This window comes from Helobdella robusta (genome assembly GCF_000326865.2).
Source record: "Helobdella robusta unplaced genomic scaffold HELROscaffold_5, whole genome shotgun sequence".
NCBI classification, from domain to species: Eukaryota; Metazoa; Annelida; class Clitellata; order Rhynchobdellida; family Glossiphoniidae; genus Helobdella; species Helobdella robusta.
Genome location: NW_008705254.1, coordinates 5,102,437 through 5,123,284, shown reverse-complemented (window position 1 = coordinate 5,123,284; position 20,848 = coordinate 5,102,437). Strand labels below are relative to the sequence as shown.

Genomic DNA, 20,848 nt, shown 5'->3' with positions numbered 1-20,848 from the left:
AGTCACCTATGGGTTTGTAAGTATTCAAGTTAGGATACGGCAGTGGGCAGTGCAGGATGTATTTCGAGGGTAAATTTCTGTAAAATCACCTCATTTATGATGTGACCTTCAAATTTTTTTAGATATTTTTCTGAATTCATTATTATAAATATAGTATAAATTTTTTTATTTAGATCACAATCTAAATTTATATAAAAACCCGAAAATATATAGTATAGTTAATTTTAATAGTTTCACTTTTAATTTTTTTGAGGTACCAAAATGAAATGACGCCGTCTTCGCACTCGTTTCAAAACAATTTCTACTGTGCTTGCCGTTCGATCGACACTTGTCGGGATTTTTTTAACTTTTCATCGCTTTTTTAAATAAAAGTGCAGTTGTATTAGGACCGATCTTAACTAAATTTCTTAATTTAATTTTCTATGGATTCAGAAAAAGTGAATTTGAAGCGAATCTTGATCGATACGGTTAGCCTCCTCTGCCAGAATGGACTGACCTACCGACAGAATTTGAAGATAGAGGGAGTCATCGGGGTGACGGTGGATGATGTTGTCTTCCTCGTCCACATCGACCAAGCCGTCACATCCCATCACAACAGTGGCGGTGTTAGCGATTGTTATGCTGGGGAAAAAGACCACAAATTATCCGTCGGACCTATCCGGCCGATCATCAACCCTTCAACTTCAACACCAGAAAAACAGGATAAAGACGTTTCAATTGCCAATGACAACGATTATAACAAAGATCATCACATTATGAAAACTCCAATAAAAACTGAGTCTGATTGTTTCATGGAAATTAATGAATGCAGTGACAGTTTAAGAATTGCAGCCAACAAAAATAGTAGTAGCCCCACTCTTGCCTGTCTTGCTATTCCTCCTCTTCATGCAGCTGCTACAAACAAAACCAGTCCAAAATCTTTCTCTTTGAAAAAAGTTTCTCCCAAGAAACAAGTCAAAAAGTTAAGTTTTCAAGATAATAATCATGATTTTAATGGCTGGTTAGGTAGTGGTGTGTATAATAGCACTAACAATTCTGATGGAAACTCCTACTTTAATGATGGCCTTGATCCACAACCTTTTTTTGAGGTAATTACATTTTTCTTAGATAGATAGTTTCTAATAAAATATTTATAAAAAAATTTGTTGTAATATTTAATTGAATCATTAATTAATTAATTGATATATTTTCAAGAATCAAAGCTATCAAGATATTGGGAATGGAGACAATACCTATTTTCCACTACTAGATACACAGCAAGAACGAAATTCTTCCTTCAGTCAGGACAAGAAAGATAAAAAGTTAAAGTCCCATCAGTGTCAGTACCCTGACTGTGGCCGGGTTTTTAATAGGAAGGATAGTTTGGTCAGGCACCAGAGGACACTGCATGGCAAACAGTGGGGAGTCGATAGCCAGGTGGGAAATGTGTCACCATCTTCACTACTTCATTAATTTTTAACAACGATTATCAGTTTTATTAGTAATCTATTTTAATTTTTTTTAAATTTTAAAAATTGAATTTAAGTAAAACGATTTTTATCAGTTATATTTTTTTTTCTTCTATGAACAGCTGATGTACTTTTGCAGTGAATGTCCTAGAAAGTTCTACAGGACATCTTCATTGAGTCGACATTTGAATGAAACTCATGGACACCCAAAATTATAATTGTTCTTCTTTTTCTTTGTTGTTTTGTGTAGAATTAGTTTTTAAACATTTAATTTTTAACATAAAGTTTTCATTTTTTACAAAAATCACATAATTTTTGTTCTCATTTTATATGCTCTCTAATTTACAGATTACCAAATTTGTGTGCTGTTTTGTGTCAGTCCTATATGTATATTTAATTATGTTACTGTTAAATTTGTAGGTCTAAATTGTTTTATAACGAGTTTTTTGTTGTTAAAGGACATTAGCTGGCTCTTGAAGCCAAAACTTAACTGATTTTACCTTTATTTTATTTACCATCAAAAATGTTTTAAAATTCGTTTACTGATCTGTTGTATTTCAATTTTTGTAACGTTTTTGTATTAATTTCTGTAAATTTGTATTTAGATATAAACTTACTTTGAGGATAATTAACTATTTTAAATAGTAATCTTATACTTAGAAGAAAACTTGACGTCATTGTTTGCCAGTGAGCACTGTGTATACACACACACACACACACATATTGATATAGATACGTATATATGTATATACATATAATGGGCATTTAACAATTTACTTTTAAACCTCATGTCGCGTTCTTACCTCGTTGGTTTAAATTTTCGTAAAAATAGGATCTAGATATTAAGAAAATTCATAATTTCTGCGTTAATCTGTAATCTTCATAATTGATTTATGGAATCGGAGAAAGATCACATAAGAAGCGTCCTGGTCGACGTGGTTGGTTACCTCTGCCGGAACGGACTGACCTACCGGCGAAGTTTGAGAATCGATGGGGTCATTGGGATTACTGTGGACGATGCAGTTTTTCTCGTTCGCATCGACCAAACTATTGCCCCCTGTCAAAACGTTTTGGTGGGTGGCTCCGTGACTGAAAGCCGACAGAACGTCAAAGTAAAAATCGAGCAACCCTCTCCAGTTAATATCAAGCCTCCCCCAATGCGTCGGCCTACCTGTTTAATTTCTGCCGCTACTGCTGCCACTTCTACTGCCTCCAATCTGACTAGAAATGTAAATTCCAGTAAAATTAATATTAATAGAATTAAAATTGATAATCTGCATAAGAAAGTTCTCCTTTCTCAAAAGATGAAAACAAGCAGACCAGCACATGTAGATGTACCATTAATATTAAATGAGAATGACATAGAAGAGGAAGTCGTTGTGTCATCCATTGAAATCGTACCTCAAAAATATTGCCAACCGCAAGAAAGGCGCCAGCCATTGATGGATAATTGTAATTCTAACCAGCTGCCATTATCCTTAAAAATTGAACCCAATAATTTGGCTAGTTCAAGCAATGATGATGCCATGCAAACCGACATTAATGACCAAGATGGAAATCTTAACTTAGAATGTTTAGAATTTGAAGTAAGTTTGGGCTCTGCTCTAGCAAACTTTTGTAATCTATATTTCTCTATAAAATATTTATATACAAATTAATTAAATCATTTTTTAAATAGAATCAAGACGATGGAAATGATGAAAGTGTTGGCCATCAAGAGAATCAGCAACAGAGTGACAACGATCGTCAACAGCAGAGCCGTCAAAATAATGAGATTGATGATGTGGATCTACATAATGTAAGAAGAAATAAACAGCATCAGCAACAAGCTGCAAACAAACAGGCTTCCAGGAAGAGTAGTTTGCTGAAACCTTACCTTTGCCAATACCAGGATTGCCTGCGAAGGTTTGTAAGAAAGCATCATTTGATCAGGCACCAAAGAAACTACCATGGCAAACAATGGGGTATCGAAGAGCCAGTTAGTTTCTTCAAATGATCATTGTCATTCCATTATTTTTTACATGCACATCAAATTTAAATATGTGTGAATGAATGTAGTAGACTGGATCTCTGCATTCAAACCTATTCACTGCAATGGCAGTTGCAGATGTCTAATTGATCATTCAGTATTTTTATCAGTCTTTTGAAATTTTAAACTTCAAATATCCACTAGAATTTTTACAAATGATTCCAAATGTTGTTCTTTTATTTACAGGTACACCTCAAATGCAGCCTTTGTTCAGCCAAGTTCTTCAAAACATTCACACTGAGTCGACATATGAATAAAGTGCATAAGGCAGCAGGAAAAAACTAGTAATTTTTTAAAAATAATACTGAATTATTGAAGGAACCAATCAATTTTTAGTGTTTCTTTAGAATTTTTTCAATTATTATTGAAAAATATAAAACGCTGGAATACTGAATACATAGATAAATGGGAATTGAACTGAAGAAACACAATCAAATCATTTAGATAAATTACATGACATTGAAGTATTGTTTTTTTTTATTAATTCTGTGGTGTTCTGCTGTTGTTAGTCGTGGTGTTGGTTGTGCTACCTGGTACAATGGTTTTACCTTTGTCATCTGTTCTTTGCTGTTCTGTCTGGCCAGCACCTGGTTGTAATTTCATCTGTCTAAATATGATTTGTTTAATATTTATTTACTATTTTTATTTTAGAGTTTAAATCAGTATTATTTTTTTTTAATGAGTGTAATTTGTAATGAAGAAAGATTTTTTTAGTCTTGGTGATAATAATAATAATAATATGGTGAGGATGTTTAACATACTCTTTCTTCTTATTCATTTTATACTTGATCTGTTGTTTCATGAACATTGAATTTTTTAGAAGATCTTGAATGTTTCTAAAATGGACATTACTCGACTCCATACCTTTCACTGCACTTCAAGTTATTCAAGTTATATGTAGAATGTTTTATTTGTATACACGGTGACAAATTAATTTTGTTATGTTTAAATTAATATCTGAATGATTTTAAAGAAAAAAAATATTTCATAATTACTTGATAGCATATTCTGTGTCAAATATTGATCCTTTTATGTCTTTGTTTAGATGAACTACATCCAGCTGCATTAAAAAGGTTATAAAAAAAAAGAAATAGACACACACACACACATAAATAAAGACACTAAAATACACACGTATATAAATGTTGGAGTACAAGAGCTGACTAACCCTCTTTTCAAGTAGCAGTGGCATGCTGTTCCTGACATGTTCCTGGATCCTGTACATTGCCAAGGCTGGCTCATTGGATATGATGTTCAGACTGTCAGACAGTTTGTCAGCAGCTGATTGGTTTTTAAAATGTAATTTACTTTTAAATTTGAAAATTCTGATATTAACAGACAGTTGCAGAACCTGATTCTACTTTTATTTTTTAATAAAAAAATATTGTTTATCTTTATTTTATATTTATGAGAATGAAAAAAAGCTAAAAAGGTTTTCAATTTCATTTTGCTTGATCATTTTGAGATTCAAATTAAAAACAAACTTTTATGGGCCCGAAGGTCCAATTCGGAGGCTAGTGGGTCAGTGAAATTCATTGAACTGAACTGATAGCTCATCCGGGTTGGGAAATTTTAATATTCGTCCACCTATCAGTATTTTGATGGAGAATTAAATTTAAATAGGCTTGTGGTTTACATTTAAAAGTGAATGTGAAAAGGAATGCAAATCAGCTGATTTTTTTTGTAAAAACATATTTGGATTGTTTATATAAAAACATACATAATATTTAAAATTATTTGTAATTTAATAGTTTTAAATAAAGTTTTTTTAATTTTTGAAAATTTTAGTTTTAAATAATTATTAAATAAGTTTCTCTGTCCATAGTTCTCAAAATCAATACGCAACATTCAGACACGCGATAACTTACGACACGTTAAGCTCGGCTGATGTCCGATTTTGTTGTCGTCATAATTTCATAATTATTTAAATAAGTAAGGTTTTTTTTCTGTAAAAATTCGGAAATTTCGCTGTCTACTCTGCAAAAATGTCTAATCCGGCGGCCATTCCAACAGCTGTTGAAGATGCAAATGGTGACGGCAGATGGATTAGTTTGGTCAGTGTGTGTGTAGCTGTAGCTTTTTTTATGTACATAAAATAAAAAAACTGTTGTTTGGCCAGTTGTTACCTGTTTTAAGAATACTTGCTCAACTAATAATAATAATAACTCAACTTAGGTCACTAGATATGGGGTGATTTAAAATTCAATTTAATTAAGGAGGGCACAGGTCTTGGGTTTTCAAAAGATAAAGCCCTGCACTGTTGAAAAAAGTCTTCAAAAATTTTACTTGCTGGCTTTCATAAATTTTCAAATTGTAAATTGCTTACAAAATTATTTTAATTTAAAAAAATAATCATAATGTCATGTCTAGTAAAAATCAATGCACTCAGCAATTCTTACTTGAGTACTAATGTATGGTGTTGTAGAGATATATATAAAAATTGATATTCTTTACTATGATAATATTTTTTATTATTTTGCAAAAAAAATTCAATATTTTTTTAATAATTTCCTCTCCATCTACAGCACAAACGGTTTATAGCAGAAGCCAAAGAAAAAGAGCCAGAGGTTCTGATCATTGGAGATTCCCTGATACAACTCATGGCACAAAATGAGGTTACATCTGACGTCACTATTTTATAACTCACATCCCTTCCTTCTAATTTCTTAATTTTTTAAATTAATGACTGTCCATGATCATTTTTGTTGAGTAAATCATCCAACTCTTAGTGGATCTTCATTATAAAGTGCAACCAAGAAGTAATTATCATACTAAATTTGTTATAATAAAATTATGCCACCAGATATGGGATAAGTTGTTCGTTCCCTTGCATTGTCTCAACTTCGGCATTGGATCTGATCAGACTCAAAATGTTCTATGGAGGTTGCAGAATGGAGAACTTGAGGATTTTGCACCAAAAGTGAATCTAATTTTATCATTTCTCCCCTGTATTAAATTTGATTTTTCAAATCTTAAATCATGAACTCAAACTATTTTTGCCATGTTTATTTTATTAAAATTTTTTTAAATTATTCTAATCCAAGAACTACATCTATTTTTAAAATTATGCTACCATATTTTCCATTGTTTAACAAAAATTTTGATAAAAATTAGCCATATTTTATTCAATCAACAAATTAAATTTCATTAAAATGTTGTTTGATGTAGGTGATAGTGATTTGTTGTGGGACCAACAACCACGAACACACCCCGGAACAAATAGTTGGAGGCATCTTGGAGATCGTGAAGACCTGCCAGAAGAAACAACCCCAGTCACAAATTGTTGTCATGGTAATATTTATTCTTTGCTGTTTTTTGGCATTATTTTCTGACCATTGTTTGTCTGCTCATTCATTCTTTTGTTGTTTAAGTGTGTATTCAATAGATAATTTTTGAGATTTTAATTGCAGTTGAAATTGTTGAGATCTTGGTTACAGCTTGTTCATTTAGAATGTTGTATCTATCCATCAATCCATCCATCCCCTCATCTCATTTAACCATCCATCCGTTTAACCATCCATTTATTTTGTTTAACCATCCACCAATCAGGCCATCCCACCAAGAGGTCAGTTCGACAACCCCCTCCGACAGAAAATCAACCAGATCAACAGCTCGGTCTGTGCAAAGGTTTCTGGTATTCCGAATGTTTCCTTCTTCGAGATAGACCCCAACATGTTCATCAACCCTTCAGACGGGTCCATCAGTCACCAGGACATGTATGATTACTTGCACCTGACCAGGCAGGGTTACAGAAAGTTGGCCGAGCCCCTTCTAGACGAGATTCAAACCCTTCTGAAGAATTTCCTTTCCGCTGATACTATATCCACCAGTGAAGCAGAGTTCTGAGATGATTGATGATGGTCGATTTGATTGATCGATCGATGTTTGCATCTGAGTATCTATGTATCTAGATGGTTTGATGGATGGATGGTTTGATGGTTGGATGGATGTTTTCTTGAATGTATCATGTGAGAAATGGGTGGATGGATGAATGTTCTTCTTAGCAATATGAACGAATAGATGATAGATGAATGTATGAATGTGAATAAATGAAAAAGCAGATGGAAGGATAAATGGACGGACGGATGAATGGATGGATAGGTAGATAAATAGATAAAAGAATGGTAGAATGGATGGATAGATGAAAAGAATGAATGAAATTAAGGAAAAAATTTCATTCTATATTTCGCTTGCTCCATGCCTATATTGAAATTCTCATTATATCATAATTTGTCATTATTATTTATATAAGTTTTTATATAAATAATAAACATACAAACACACACACACGCGCGCGCGCGCACACACACACACACAGAGACGTATGTTATCAATTTTTTTCATCTTCTATCTAATAACCATCTAGATACTTCAATAATATTGGCAAATCAATGTATGCCTAATTAAATGTTATTGTATATATATATATATATATATATATATATATATATATATATATATATATATATATATATATATATATATATTATGCTTTTCTGACAGTCTTAATCCAATATATTTATGTGTTTGTTTGTGTACAATTATAATGTATACATATACCATTTTCCTCTCTAATCATTATTTTGATTCTTTTAATTGCTTCAGTGTGCTTCTGTATATGTGTATAATGTACATACATAGATACAAACATACATGCATACATACAAACATGCATGCATACAAACATACGTATATACAGACATGCATACATATATACATACATACTTGCACGCATATATACATGCATACGTACATACATAGATACACACACATATACAACGAAAAGTATATCTCTGTATGTATGCATTTGCGTTTAAATGCCAGAAATGTTTTTTTATATTTATATATAGTGTAAGTTGTATATATTTTTTTTATAAATTTATACATATATATGTATTCGAAGGTATTTATGTTGTGGCTTTGTGTCCCTATGGTTTTATTCATTTTTATGTTTTTGTATGTGTTTGTGTACGGTTGTACAAGCTTATATAATGTGTGGTTATGGAATTTGCATGTATATGTGTGCTTTGTCTGCGTGTGTGTTGTGTGTGTATGTGTGTTTTGTGAATGTGTGTGTACTTATATTTCTCGTTTTATAAACCATCTATCTATTCATTGATAATGGTTATCGTGAGAAAGATGATGATGATGGTGAACTGAATGATGATGGTTACTGTTATAACGAGATTGATGACGATAATAACGATACTGGTGACGATAATAACAAGACTGATGATGATGACGATGTCTATTTAGCTTAAGGGCTTACATAAGTTACTAAATATGAATATTTTCAATTATACTCTTGTTTCGATGTAATACAGTTGCACTGTATTACAATTTTTTTTTCAATTTATGTAATAATAGTATATATATACATATATATATATATATATATATATATATACATATATATATATACATATATATATATATTTATCTGTGAATCAGTATATTATTTTTATTATTATTGTTGTTGTTTTATTGTTCTTATTGTTGTTTAATTATTTATACATATACGATGTTTATCATGATTTCAATATTATTGACGATGATGATGGTGAAAGTGGCCGTGATGACGGATTGTTTGTTGTTTGGCTTTTTTTGTCGTTGAATATTTTAATGGCTATTATTACAATTAATTAATTAATTAATGATGATTATGATGATGGTTTGATGATAATGATGATGATTTGGTGATAATGATGATGATTTGGTGATAATGAGGATGAGGACGATGATGATGGCGACAATGATGATGATGATAACTGTACAACCAGTCATGATAATGATGATGATACAGATGGTGATAATTGTTGACGATGATGACAGATATATTGCGCCATACAGTAGCCTAGTTTAAATATTTTCATTCTCGTTCACTCATATCCTTCTTTCGTGTTCGCTTGTAAGCCGATGAGCAAAATTAAATAAAGATTGAAAATTGTGAATATAGAAAATTATTTCATATTTATATTTTTTTAAGTTGTTGGGTTCTTTTTCGTGGTTCATTGGTTGAGATTTTGGTTATTTACTAATCTAATCGAGTTCAACACTGAAATACTTTTTTTAGTATTTTGAGTTGGGTGATCATATTTAGAAGCACACAACACACACACACACCCCACACACACAGAGAGAGAGGAGGAGAGTCAAACACAATAATATACAATGAATTAAATGTAGTACTCGCTACTCGCTACTGGCCTAGCAACGCATTTTGTATGTCACCATGGTAAATATAACCAGATACAAGTTTAGATATGTTACTTTTAGATCATGTTAGGTGTCGGAGTTTATAGAAACAGTATTTTTTATGTTTTACTTGGAATATAATAGTTCTACCGAAAAAATTCCAAGATTTAATTAATTAATTAATAAGTAATTAATTGAATTAATTAATTAAGTTTTGAAATTCGGTGATATGTCTGATAATGAATCGAACGATCCAGAGGAAGAGCAGAATAACATAGGGGTTTGTGATATTTTTTAAAATTAAGATAAATTGCATAAAATTACCGCAAAATTAATAATTTATAGATCGCATCACATATCACAAATATCATATCTAATCATATATATCATATTATATCACTTATCATATCATGTTATATATCATACCATGCAACGTATCATGTATCAAATATATAATATACCATATCATATAATATATATATCATGTCATGTATCATATCACGTATCGTACCATGTATCAAATATATAATACACCATATCATATATATCATACCGTATATCATATCATGTATCAAATATATAATATACCATATCATATATATATATATCATGCCGTATATCATATCATGTATCGAAAATATAGAATATACCCAATCATATATATCATGTCATGTATCATATACATCGTATCATGTATCAAATATATAATATACCATATCATATATATCATGCCATATATCGTATCATGTATCAAATATAATATACTATATCATATACAGCATGCCATATATCATATCATGTATCATATATATCATGCCATATATCATATCACATAACATTACATTACATAACACTACCCCTTAAACATCTTATCAGTCCTACGAAGGCGAGAGGAACGAAAAGAACGAGAGGCACGGATACGGTAGGGCCATCCTTCCCAATGGCGACACCTATGAAGGGTCCTATAAAAACGGGAAACGCCACAACAACGGAGTCTACAGGTTTGGTGTGGTTATTTTATCGTCGGTTCTTTGTGATCCGAGTTTTCAGGATCTTCGCACATAGTGTAGTTATTTTATCGTCGGTATCCGGTTCGGCGCTAACTTGATCGATATCATTTCGTTATTTGTGATCCGACTCGTTAAAAACTATTCGGGTTTTTACGAGTCGATCGAATATTGCTTTATTATTTAAACGCGTTAAATGTACTTTGTTCAACTTACTACACAATGACGTTCGATGTAGATGTTTATACTTTATTCAATGTCAGTCATATTGAATTATGAAATATTGATCAGACAAAATGATTGAATGCGTTATCGTAAATTCATTCAAAACCAAATTTTGTAGAAATGTATACAGAAACACTTACAAAGTATCGGTTAAAATAATAATATTCCACACTGCCCAGATTTAAGAACGGCGCACGATACACTGGAAATTGGAAAGACAACGTGAAGCATGGTGTTGGTACGTTTATATATCCAGATGGAACCAAATACGAAGGTGATGTTACTAATTTATGTTGTTGTTGTCGGTTGTCGTGGAAGTTTTAATGCAATTTTGTTTAGTTTTTTGAAGTGTTAAATTATATTACAACATTGTTTTAAATGAAATTTGTATTAATAAACTCAACTAAGAAACCCGTTTTAGGCATTTTGTCAACTATTGAAGATTGTGAGAAATATTCATCTTAAATTTAACTAACCAACCGACCTGCCGACTAATCAGCCAACCAATCACTCAACCGACCAACTAACTAACCAACCGACCAACCAACCTACCAATCAACCAACCAACTAACCAACCGACAAATCAACCTACCAACCGACCGACCAACCAACCAATCAGGAGAGTGGGTAGACAACTTAAGATGGGGAAACGGAAAATACAGCTACCTAAATGGCGATTATTACGAAGGGGAATGGAAAAACCACAAGAGAAATGGTCTTGGTTGCTACTATTTTGTCGAATCAAAAAGCCGCTACGTTGGTCTATGGAAAGATGGACAAAGAGATGGACATGGAGAAATGATTATGGAGGATTGTAAATACGTTGGGAAGTACCGGAGTAATAAGGTCCGTGTTGGGGCGTGTTTGTGGTACCCAGTTTTGGCCTGTTGTGTCAGGTTTTGTGGGGTTGTGTCAAATTTTTGTGTCTTGTTGTGTTGAGATTTAAAGAGATTTATTTAAATTTATTTTATTTTTGGTCTCTGATTGTTTTTAAACTAAATTTTACGGATATTTTTATATTTAAATTAGTTTAAATAAAAGATGATGTTGTTATGGTGTGATTATTATTCGTTCGATTGGTGACAGCCTTACGGTGAGGGAAAGTACATATTCGAACGAATACGTTGCAAACAAATCGGTTTCTACGTTGATTCTTTCCAGGTATCATCTTAATTAATAATATTTTGAATATATTTCTATTAATATTTTTATTTTTTCGATTCATTATTTCATGAAATGAACATATAAAATTAACACAAATGAAATGACGTCACATAAAATTCTATGGTGGAGTTGTAGTGGTTAGATTATGGATCCGTTGTCTAAAAACAACTGTTTATGATTGTTTGACAAATTTTACTGAATTACGATTGATTGTTTTTTTTATTTCATAAAAGTTGAAATAATATTAATAATAATAATAAAAGCCAAAAAGAGTAATAAAAATAAATTGAAATGGCAGAAGCAGGAAAACGATCAAGAGGTAGGTGATTAAATATTATAGATAAGAAGATAAGTGTTAATATTTTATACGTCAGTGTATATCTGTATGTGTGTACGTACGTGTGTGTGTGTTACTAATTAGTAAATGACTTGATAAGAGGCACACTTGCACATGTAGTTAGTTAGGCCAATTAGATTAGTTAGGTCACATGTATGGTCACTTTATTTCACCAGATCTAAACTTTTTTTCAATTAAAATTAAGATTTTAATAAAATTTTTCTGGAATTATTAACAAATGAACAAAACGGCAAAAAACCTGACACATTTGTGACTTTTGGATCAAATATTTCGGATTTAAAAACACGAAAACACAGGCCACGTTTTAACGCAGAAAAAACTTTATCTATTTGTGCATGTTATTTTTTGAGTATTCTCCATTTTATATCATTTACTTTTTCCGCGCGACCAGACATTTTTAATTAGCCTTACAGTCTATAAACTGATCAATTAATTAACATAATTAATTAATTAATTAATTGATCTAATAAAATCTGGCCACCATTGAAGGAGAATCACGACGAAGAGGGCGACATTGCACTGGTGCCGAAATGGCACTCGCAGAAAATTGTCCCGATAAAAAAAGATGAAGAATTGAAGCTAAATGATGTCACAAATCTCAAAGATAGTGACGTCAATGAATGTTGGTTATTTATATTAATAGTTTTTAATTGGTTAATTAACTAACTAATTAACGGTGAAGAAGAAGACGTTTTACGGACGAAGGAATTTATTAATTGAATAATAATAAAATAATGAGAATTGTGAAAATAGTATTCGCAGCAAAAAAATCTACATTCAATTACAAAATCTCCTAGCAAATGTTAGGGACGATGGCGATGGCGTAGACTTGATGACGTCACAACGCTCTAACGATGACGACAACAACAATGATAATGACGCCGGCAATGATAACAACAACGATGATGACGAGAAGAAAGAGAGTGAGAGAGATAATGATGAAAAGAAAAAAGAGGGAGAGGAGGAAGAAGATGAAGATGAACCGGAAACAAAACGACCACAGTCATCATCGCGGCTTCATCAGCCACCGTCAGTGGTCAAGAAAGTGACGATTAGTGACGTAGTCGATGAAAACCATATCGAGAAATATGACCACAACCGTGGTGGCGATGACGACGAAGAGGATGGAGATGATGGTAATGATGCTGGCAGAAGTGAGGAGGAAGAGGAGGAGGATGAAGATGTGATGAATAGCGCAAAATCTGATGATAAAAATGATGATGGAGACGAAGATGATGATGATGATGGTGGTGGTGATGAAGATGATGTTTAGAATTTTTTTTTTATCGAAACGATGTTTCCTAATAAACGAATTTTTATTTTAAAATAATTTATAATTTAAAAAATTGTAACAACTACAACGAGGGATTTTTAATTCTTTTCTATTGAATTCATCACAAAACAGCAAGCAAAACACTTGAGACAATAGGAAAATATACATTAATGCTTGTGTTTCATGGACGTGTTTTGAATGAAAATAGTTTTCGTCATAATCTTTCTCTCTCTCTCTCTCTCTCTCTCTCTCTCTCTCTCTCTCTCTCTCTCATCTCTCTCTTTGACTCTCTCTTTTCTCATTTCATTTTCTCTTTCTCATTCTCTCTCTCTCTCTCTCTCTCTCTCTCTCTCTCTCTCATAATTACAACATAAGATACAATAAAAGCGTCTTGTTATATAATATGCAAATCTAATCTACTCAGGTATGCGCGTGCAGTACATGTGAGATACAAAGAAATTTAAGTGACGATTTTAACGAAATATTCCATGCATCACAGGTCCACATATAAATGAGGATAGATAGACCGCGGATCGGAAAATCTCAAAAATTTTAATTTCACTTCGAATCAAGAATAATAATTAACCAATGCATTTAACCGATTAACTAGATAAAAAACTAACAAATTATCTTTCACTTAATGCCGGAATAATACATATTATAATTAAAATCAGAAGTGGATATTGGGAGGGGACTGGGGGTTGAGGGACTGTGGCTAGAATTTTTAGGTTTTGGCCCCCTTACCGTCAAACGTTGGCCTACCCCATCAAAGTTTACCAGATCTGCCCTTTATAGTCCCACACACACACACATTGAGTGCCATTGCCGATAAAATTGATATGGTGTCGGTTGATAATATGTTAACGGTTTATAAATAAATGCAACCGCGAATCAATCAAAGTGAAATGGGAGAAAAATGAAATAACATTATAATTTTTACTATAATTATAATAATTATTATTATTATGAATAATTATTTTTTATAAATTTTCATTTAAATGAGTTTCTAACAAAGCAATCGAATGGACGGAAAGAAATATAGGAAATATGATTGAAATAGAAAATCGTTTTTCTGATTGAATGATTGATTGAATGAATGAATGAATGAATGAATGAATGAATGAATGAATGAATGAATGAATGAATGAATGAATGAACGAACGAACTCGATCACATTTTTAAACGTTTACGCAATTTTATAAGATAAATATCTCTATTTAATTAAAAATTCATCACAGCTTATAAATATAATAATTATAATAACAGCAACAGATAGTAATTATTATTGTTGTTATTTTTTATTATTGTTTTCATATTAGAATCTACTTAAGCTAAATCAAGTGATCTCAGATTGAAAAAGAGTTCATAATGAAAAAAAAAAATAATAAAAAGCAATTTATTGCTATTATTAATTTTAGTTGCAATGTTATTATCATTATTTTATTATTCATTTATTAATTCATCTTTTACACGTACAAATGGATACACATGTTCACATATCTCTTAGAGGTTTTATCATTGTGCTGAGATATTATATAAATAAATATAATTAGCCACATTAAACATCATCACCATTCATCATAATAATTACTGTAGTTTTAATTATGATATTATTAATTATTATTTTTATTATTAATTATTAATATTAATTATTTTTATTATTATCATTATTATTGCCATCAGTTCGCAGCCTAGATGTTAAGACGCTAATTGGTGATATAAAAATTTTGTACCAGTAAACTGGCTAAGGATAAAAATAGAAAAATTTTCATATGACAACTCTGTATAAATTGCTATAATTTAATAGAAAATGGTGCAGAAGTAGAAGAAAGATATGGACTGCGGACACACACACACACACACACACACACACACACACACACACACACACACATACATACATACGTATAGATAAATGCTTTTTCTATATAAAATTCGTTAACATTTTTTTGAAATTTTACTAACTATTGCTAACCTAAAAAGTTTTAGCGTTTGTGTCAATTATTAAAAATGCCATCATCATCATCTTAATCATAACAATCATCATCATCATTCCATCATCATCATCATCATCATTCTATCATCTCCGTAATTTCACCAACTACATCTTAAAAATATTCACCCATAGTTTATTAAGAACTGACACGCACTCCAAATTAAAATTTAATCACCAGATAGGCGATGATGGCCGTGGTGATGGCGCTGATGAGACTGAACTTGGTCGCCAGAGTGGTCGCCTGGTTGCAGAAATCGGTCTGGCAACAAGTTGACTTTATTGGTCCGATTTCTATAGTAGAGCACGAATTTTCGCAGCTTCTTGAAACGATAGTGGTCACTAGTATACTTGATACTGTTTTCTGAAGAGCCAGTTGTGAAGATGATGGTGGTGAAAATGATGCTGGTAATGGTGATGAAGATGACCACCAAGATGATGCACATGCCAAAATGGTTTAATTTGTTTTAACACTAATCTAGACCTCCAAGCAGATATAAAGAAATTGTGATAATATAGGAGGTGACAACCGAAACCGACCTTGCAGAACTGGCAGTTGCTTTGGGTGGCCATGGAGTCTCCCACGTAGCACCTCAAACCTGCACTGGGGCCATTGAACGTGGCGTTGGGCGGGTTGCAGAGGTTAGTGGAGCAGCAGAAAGTTTTCACTCCCAACCCCAAGGCAGTCGTGTCCGTCTGAGCACAGCTGGCTACACAGGAGGACGTGGTGATCGCCGCAGAGCCCGAGTACGTCACTGTCGTCTGTTTTAGAAAAATCATTTTTTTTTAATTTTTAAAACAATTAAGTAAGTTATAAACCAAAATTCAATTTAAATAAATATATCGTTATAGATCTAAAAAAGATGACAGTTAATAAACTAGTAAATAAAAGTTAAATGATTGAACGAGTGAGTCAGTCGCCAACCTGACAACTGGTACAACCAGTCTGAGTGATCGTAGCTGCCACCGTGCCAGAGTAGCAATTCAGCTGACCGCGACACACTGCGAAGAAATTTTTAATTCAAATTTTTAAACCTTTCATCACAAATCTCAAATTCTCAATAAATCAAATCACGATTATTCAAGAAATTACATAAAAATCGATAATTTATTATAAAAAAAAGGTGAAAAATATCATAAATTCAAGCCTGAAATAAACTGGAAGGACACCAGAACAGCTGCAAACACGCAGCGAAAAATACACGGAGCCATATCGCTCTTAAATCTCCTACGAATTTTACCAAATATGAAAGAGAACTCAGTGCTATGACACAATTGACGCGCCAAAAAGCCGTTAAATCAAATCTACTTCACTGTTATAAATAAAAATTCTAGAAAACTTTTCGACGGTTTGCAACTCAACTCAACCTAACAAGTGGTTGCATTTGTTTTAAACATGGGTAGCTGGCAAATGTTTATTTAATGAATAATGCAAATGCATGTAATATGTAAGTATTCATATAATAATAATATAGATAATATATATGTAGTATGTATAAATATAATATATATATATAATCGAAAGAGAGAGAGATGGAAAGAGTGGGAAAGAGAGGAGAGAGAGAGAGAGAGAGAGAGAGAAACAATAGTTTTCCAACGCTACGGAGTACCAAACACGATCATCGCTAATGGTGACGCGAATAAACAAACAGAGAACACGTGATCGCGTTCATAACAACGCAACAACAGATCCATCATGATTGACGTCTCTTATAGCCCCGCCCATCTCGTTTTACGATGTTTTTTCGTCCGGAATTGGAAGAGTAATCCATGCGTGACGTCCATGGCAACCATGTGTTTTTTTTTCTGTTTTCCGCTAGAGATATTATTATTATTATTGTTGTTGGTGTTGTTATTGTGGTTGTTATTTACCATTATTGTTATTATTAATTATATTGTTTTTGTTGTTATTATTATTATTATTGCCGTTATGTTCCAATTATATTTTATTGACTTTCACCGTTTATAAATTTTGCCATTGTTATTTCTCTGCTATCATCACCACCACCACCACTATCATCATCATCATTATCATCACCACCACCATCATTATCATCATCACCATTACCACCATCACCATCATTATTATCAATATTATCATTATTACAACTAGTAGAAGTGTTTAGTATTATCATTCAGAACAAGTAGACAATGCACTGGACAAACACGTACACACACACAAACACATGAGAGCTTTTTTATGCTTTTATTGAAAATTAAACAGCTCATAAGGACACAAAGAGCGAGAATTAAACGAGTTAAACGACAATTTTTACTGGCAGACTAAACGTAAACATGCAAAACGACAGCGACCTCCTAATCATCTATTTAGATATTTAAATAATTAATTAAAAAGTTAATTAAATAGAACCTCACATAGTGTTAAAAAGTTTGATTCAATAAATAACATTGAAAAGCTATTCATTAATTTGTTTACATGTATATATAAATTATATGTATATATAACTATGACTATATGTATGCATATATGTATATATATATATGTTGGACTGTCAGAAATGCAATTATTGATGAAAATCCCAGCATGTTCCACCTTAGTTAGCTTCCTATTTAATTTTTCGATTTTTCTAACGGTAGATGATCGTAAATCATTGTCAAGTTTCTTGAGTTCAAAACTAAAATTTGTATTTATTTTAGGCGTGATAGAACATTTAAGAACAAAAAAGCTTTATTCGGTATTCCTATATTATCTTCGGTGTTTGAATTGATAGGTTGTGTTGTGTATCTGGCCAAATACACAAGTATGCTCTACAATGTTAATTCTTTGTTTTTTTTATGAGAATATTTAACGATCATTTAATTTTTTATTACGAACTTCAACTTTGTGCAACTCTTAGTTATGATTTATTATATCATTAGACATCAACATCGATGATTCTTCTGTTTTTAAATTTATTAGTGGATGGTCTCCAATTTCCCGTTGTTGAATATTTATTATCGGATGTCTTTGTTCTATGAGTATTGATTCGGCTAGTCATAAATTATAATGGTTTTTATTGTAATGTAAGATTTCAACATTGTTGTCCAAGATTTGCTTATTAATTTTAGTTTTGTGCTTCTCTTTCAATGTGATTCTCTACAGCGCCAGTTTGTACGTGCATCGTGAGTCTTCTCGACAGCTTGGTCGTCGTCATGCCAATATATTCAAAATAATGGTGCACAAGCTCACCCATATTACATTTGGACAAATATATTAGATGGCTATGATCCATTATCGATTCTGACCTATAATAGTGCATTTGTTTTCAACCTGAAAGATGACGTTCTTTGGTTGGAGTTTTATATTCGTAGTTTAATACTATTGTTTTCGTTTGTTGCTTGGACGTTATTTCTATGATTCTTTAGATGATTTTTTTCATCTTGTTTGAAAGCAGTTGATATGTGATTCTTACAACATATTACTATGTTATTTTTGTTACTATTGTTGGTTGCATTGTTGTTGTTGATGATTTTTTGTTCTTTGCGCTCTATTATTTTCTGGATCGTGAAATTTTTATATCCATTATTAGTTGAGTAGTTTAGCGACTTTATCTGGTTCCGCTCCCCTGCTCCCTACATGTGAGCAGTGCGTATAGGCTCGGTTTACAAAAGCAGAGATCATACCTTCCAGATATGTTTGACAACATTCACTATTTCCACTAAAACAAAACCCTTTATATATATATATATATATATATATATATATACATACATAATATAGATTCTTACATATACGCATAAACGATTATATCATGATTACCATTACACTGGTAATCACATATTTGAACCCTAATAATCATAAAAGTTTATTATTGATATTATTATTATTATTAAGAGAAAATTTTCTACACTTAACACAAAAACATCTCTAGACAAACTATGCGGTGTATAGTAATCACTAGTAGATTTAAAAAACGCATACACACACATACACGTACACACACATATATTTATCATATATTTAGATATAAACATTATGAAATCTTATATATATATATATATATATATATATATTTATATATATATATATATATATATATATATAACTATATCTAAAGTAGAAAGTATGAATTATGTGTTATATGTTATGGTTTTTACTCGGAAACAAACTACATGAATGAATTTGACAACGTAATTAAAATGATGTGTGATGATAATGCTGATTATTATTATTCTTATTATTATTTAAAAATAATTCCAAACTAATGACGATGATGATGACGGTAATGATGATGATGATGATGGCCATGATGGTGACGACGACGATGACGATGGCGATAATGATGATTGTGACGATGATGTTGATTAAAGCGTTAACAAGGAAATGACGTGTAGTAACAAACATCTAGATGAAATATTGATGACGTCATGACGTTGATAGAAAAAATCAAAAAAACTCTATAATTAGATGAATCTATATATATATATATATATATATATAATTTTGTCCATATTTAAATTGTTTAAAAGTGAGTTATGATAATAAAAATGGCCATCTAATATTTTTTTTTTCAAATTCTTGCAATAATGAATGTACATTTAAACCTTACGCAGATATTGATAGAGCTAATAATGAAAATCTCTCTGCAAGCAATGAAAGGATTGAATATTTAATTAAATTGTATTCGAGGCTTACATCTTCGTTCACAATTATCGTCATCTGGTAAGATCATCATCGTCATCATCGTCATCATCCTCCTCCCTCCTCATCATCATCATCACCATCCTCCTCCTCCTCATCATCATCATCATCACCATCATCATTATCTTCTTCTTCTTCATTGTCATAGTTGTTATCGTTATCATCATCTTCGTCGTCGTAATTATTATTGTTATCATCATCGCCATCATCAGCTGTTCAGCATTAGGAATTAACAGAGGAGTGCTAAATCTAATTAAAGTGTGAACGACTAAATGAATGAACGAATGAGTAGATGATTATATAAATGAATAAATGAAAGAAAGATAGAATTAACGAACAAACGAACGAACGAACGAACGAACGAATGAATGAATGAATGAACGGTGGAATAAACGAATGAATGATTAACGAATAGAAATGTAAACTAGTAAATTAGCGTGAAGCAAATGCAATAGACCTTAGCCAAATTGAAAAACAGAAGCGTTGAAAATTAAGAAAAAAGTTGAAAAATAAA

At 31.7% G+C, this 20,848-nt stretch overlaps 5 protein-coding genes across 5 annotated transcripts; 3 read left to right on the top strand and 2 right to left on the bottom strand.

Annotated features, from left to right (window-relative positions):
* Window positions 1-266: 266 nt before the first annotated feature.
* HELRODRAFT_189295 (hypothetical protein) lies at window positions 267-3,285 on the top strand (the record flags this gene model as incomplete). The annotated part of the gene is made up of 6 exons (XM_009027475.1): window positions 267-315; window positions 433-1,088; window positions 1,195-1,416; window positions 1,571-2,169; window positions 2,196-3,034; window positions 3,127-3,285. 4 exons carry the CDS (start codon window positions 267-269, stop codon window positions 1,664-1,666), a joined length of 1,023 nt encoding a protein of 340 aa, XP_009025723.1. The 3' UTR covers window positions 1,667-2,169; window positions 2,196-3,034; window positions 3,127-3,285.
* Window positions 3,286-4,264: 979 nt separating this feature from the next.
* Window positions 4,265-4,783, bottom strand: HELRODRAFT_152908 (hypothetical protein; the record flags this gene model as incomplete). The annotated part of the gene is made up of 3 exons (XM_009027474.1): window positions 4,265-4,352; window positions 4,473-4,537; window positions 4,646-4,783. Coding segments are annotated over 3 exons (291 nt in total), but the record flags the coding sequence as incomplete, so codon positions are not given.
* Window positions 4,784-5,462: 679 nt separating this feature from the next.
* Window positions 5,463-7,323, top strand: HELRODRAFT_163653 (hypothetical protein; the record flags this gene model as incomplete). Its single annotated transcript, XM_009027473.1, has 5 exons — window positions 5,463-5,531; window positions 6,003-6,092; window positions 6,281-6,397; window positions 6,646-6,768; window positions 7,027-7,323. The coding sequence occupies 5 exons, from the start codon at window positions 5,463-5,465 to the stop codon at window positions 7,321-7,323; spliced, it is 696 nt and encodes a 231-aa protein (XP_009025721.1).
* Window positions 7,324-9,901: 2,578 nt separating this feature from the next.
* HELRODRAFT_67918 (hypothetical protein) lies at window positions 9,902-12,077 on the top strand (the record flags this gene model as incomplete). Its single annotated transcript, XM_009026912.1, has 5 exons — window positions 9,902-9,952; window positions 10,549-10,673; window positions 11,084-11,183; window positions 11,529-11,750; window positions 11,991-12,077. 5 exons carry the CDS (start codon window positions 9,902-9,904, stop codon window positions 12,075-12,077), a joined length of 585 nt encoding a protein of 194 aa, XP_009025160.1.
* A 3,778-nt stretch (window positions 12,078-15,855) lies between these two features.
* Window positions 15,856-17,567, bottom strand: HELRODRAFT_163651 (hypothetical protein; the record flags this gene model as incomplete). Its single annotated transcript, XM_009027472.1, has 4 exons — window positions 15,856-16,056; window positions 16,233-16,454; window positions 16,618-16,694; window positions 17,429-17,567. The coding sequence occupies 4 exons, from the start codon at window positions 17,565-17,567 to the stop codon at window positions 15,856-15,858; spliced, it is 639 nt and encodes a 212-aa protein (XP_009025720.1).
* Between the last annotated feature and the right edge of the window lie 3,281 nt (window positions 17,568-20,848).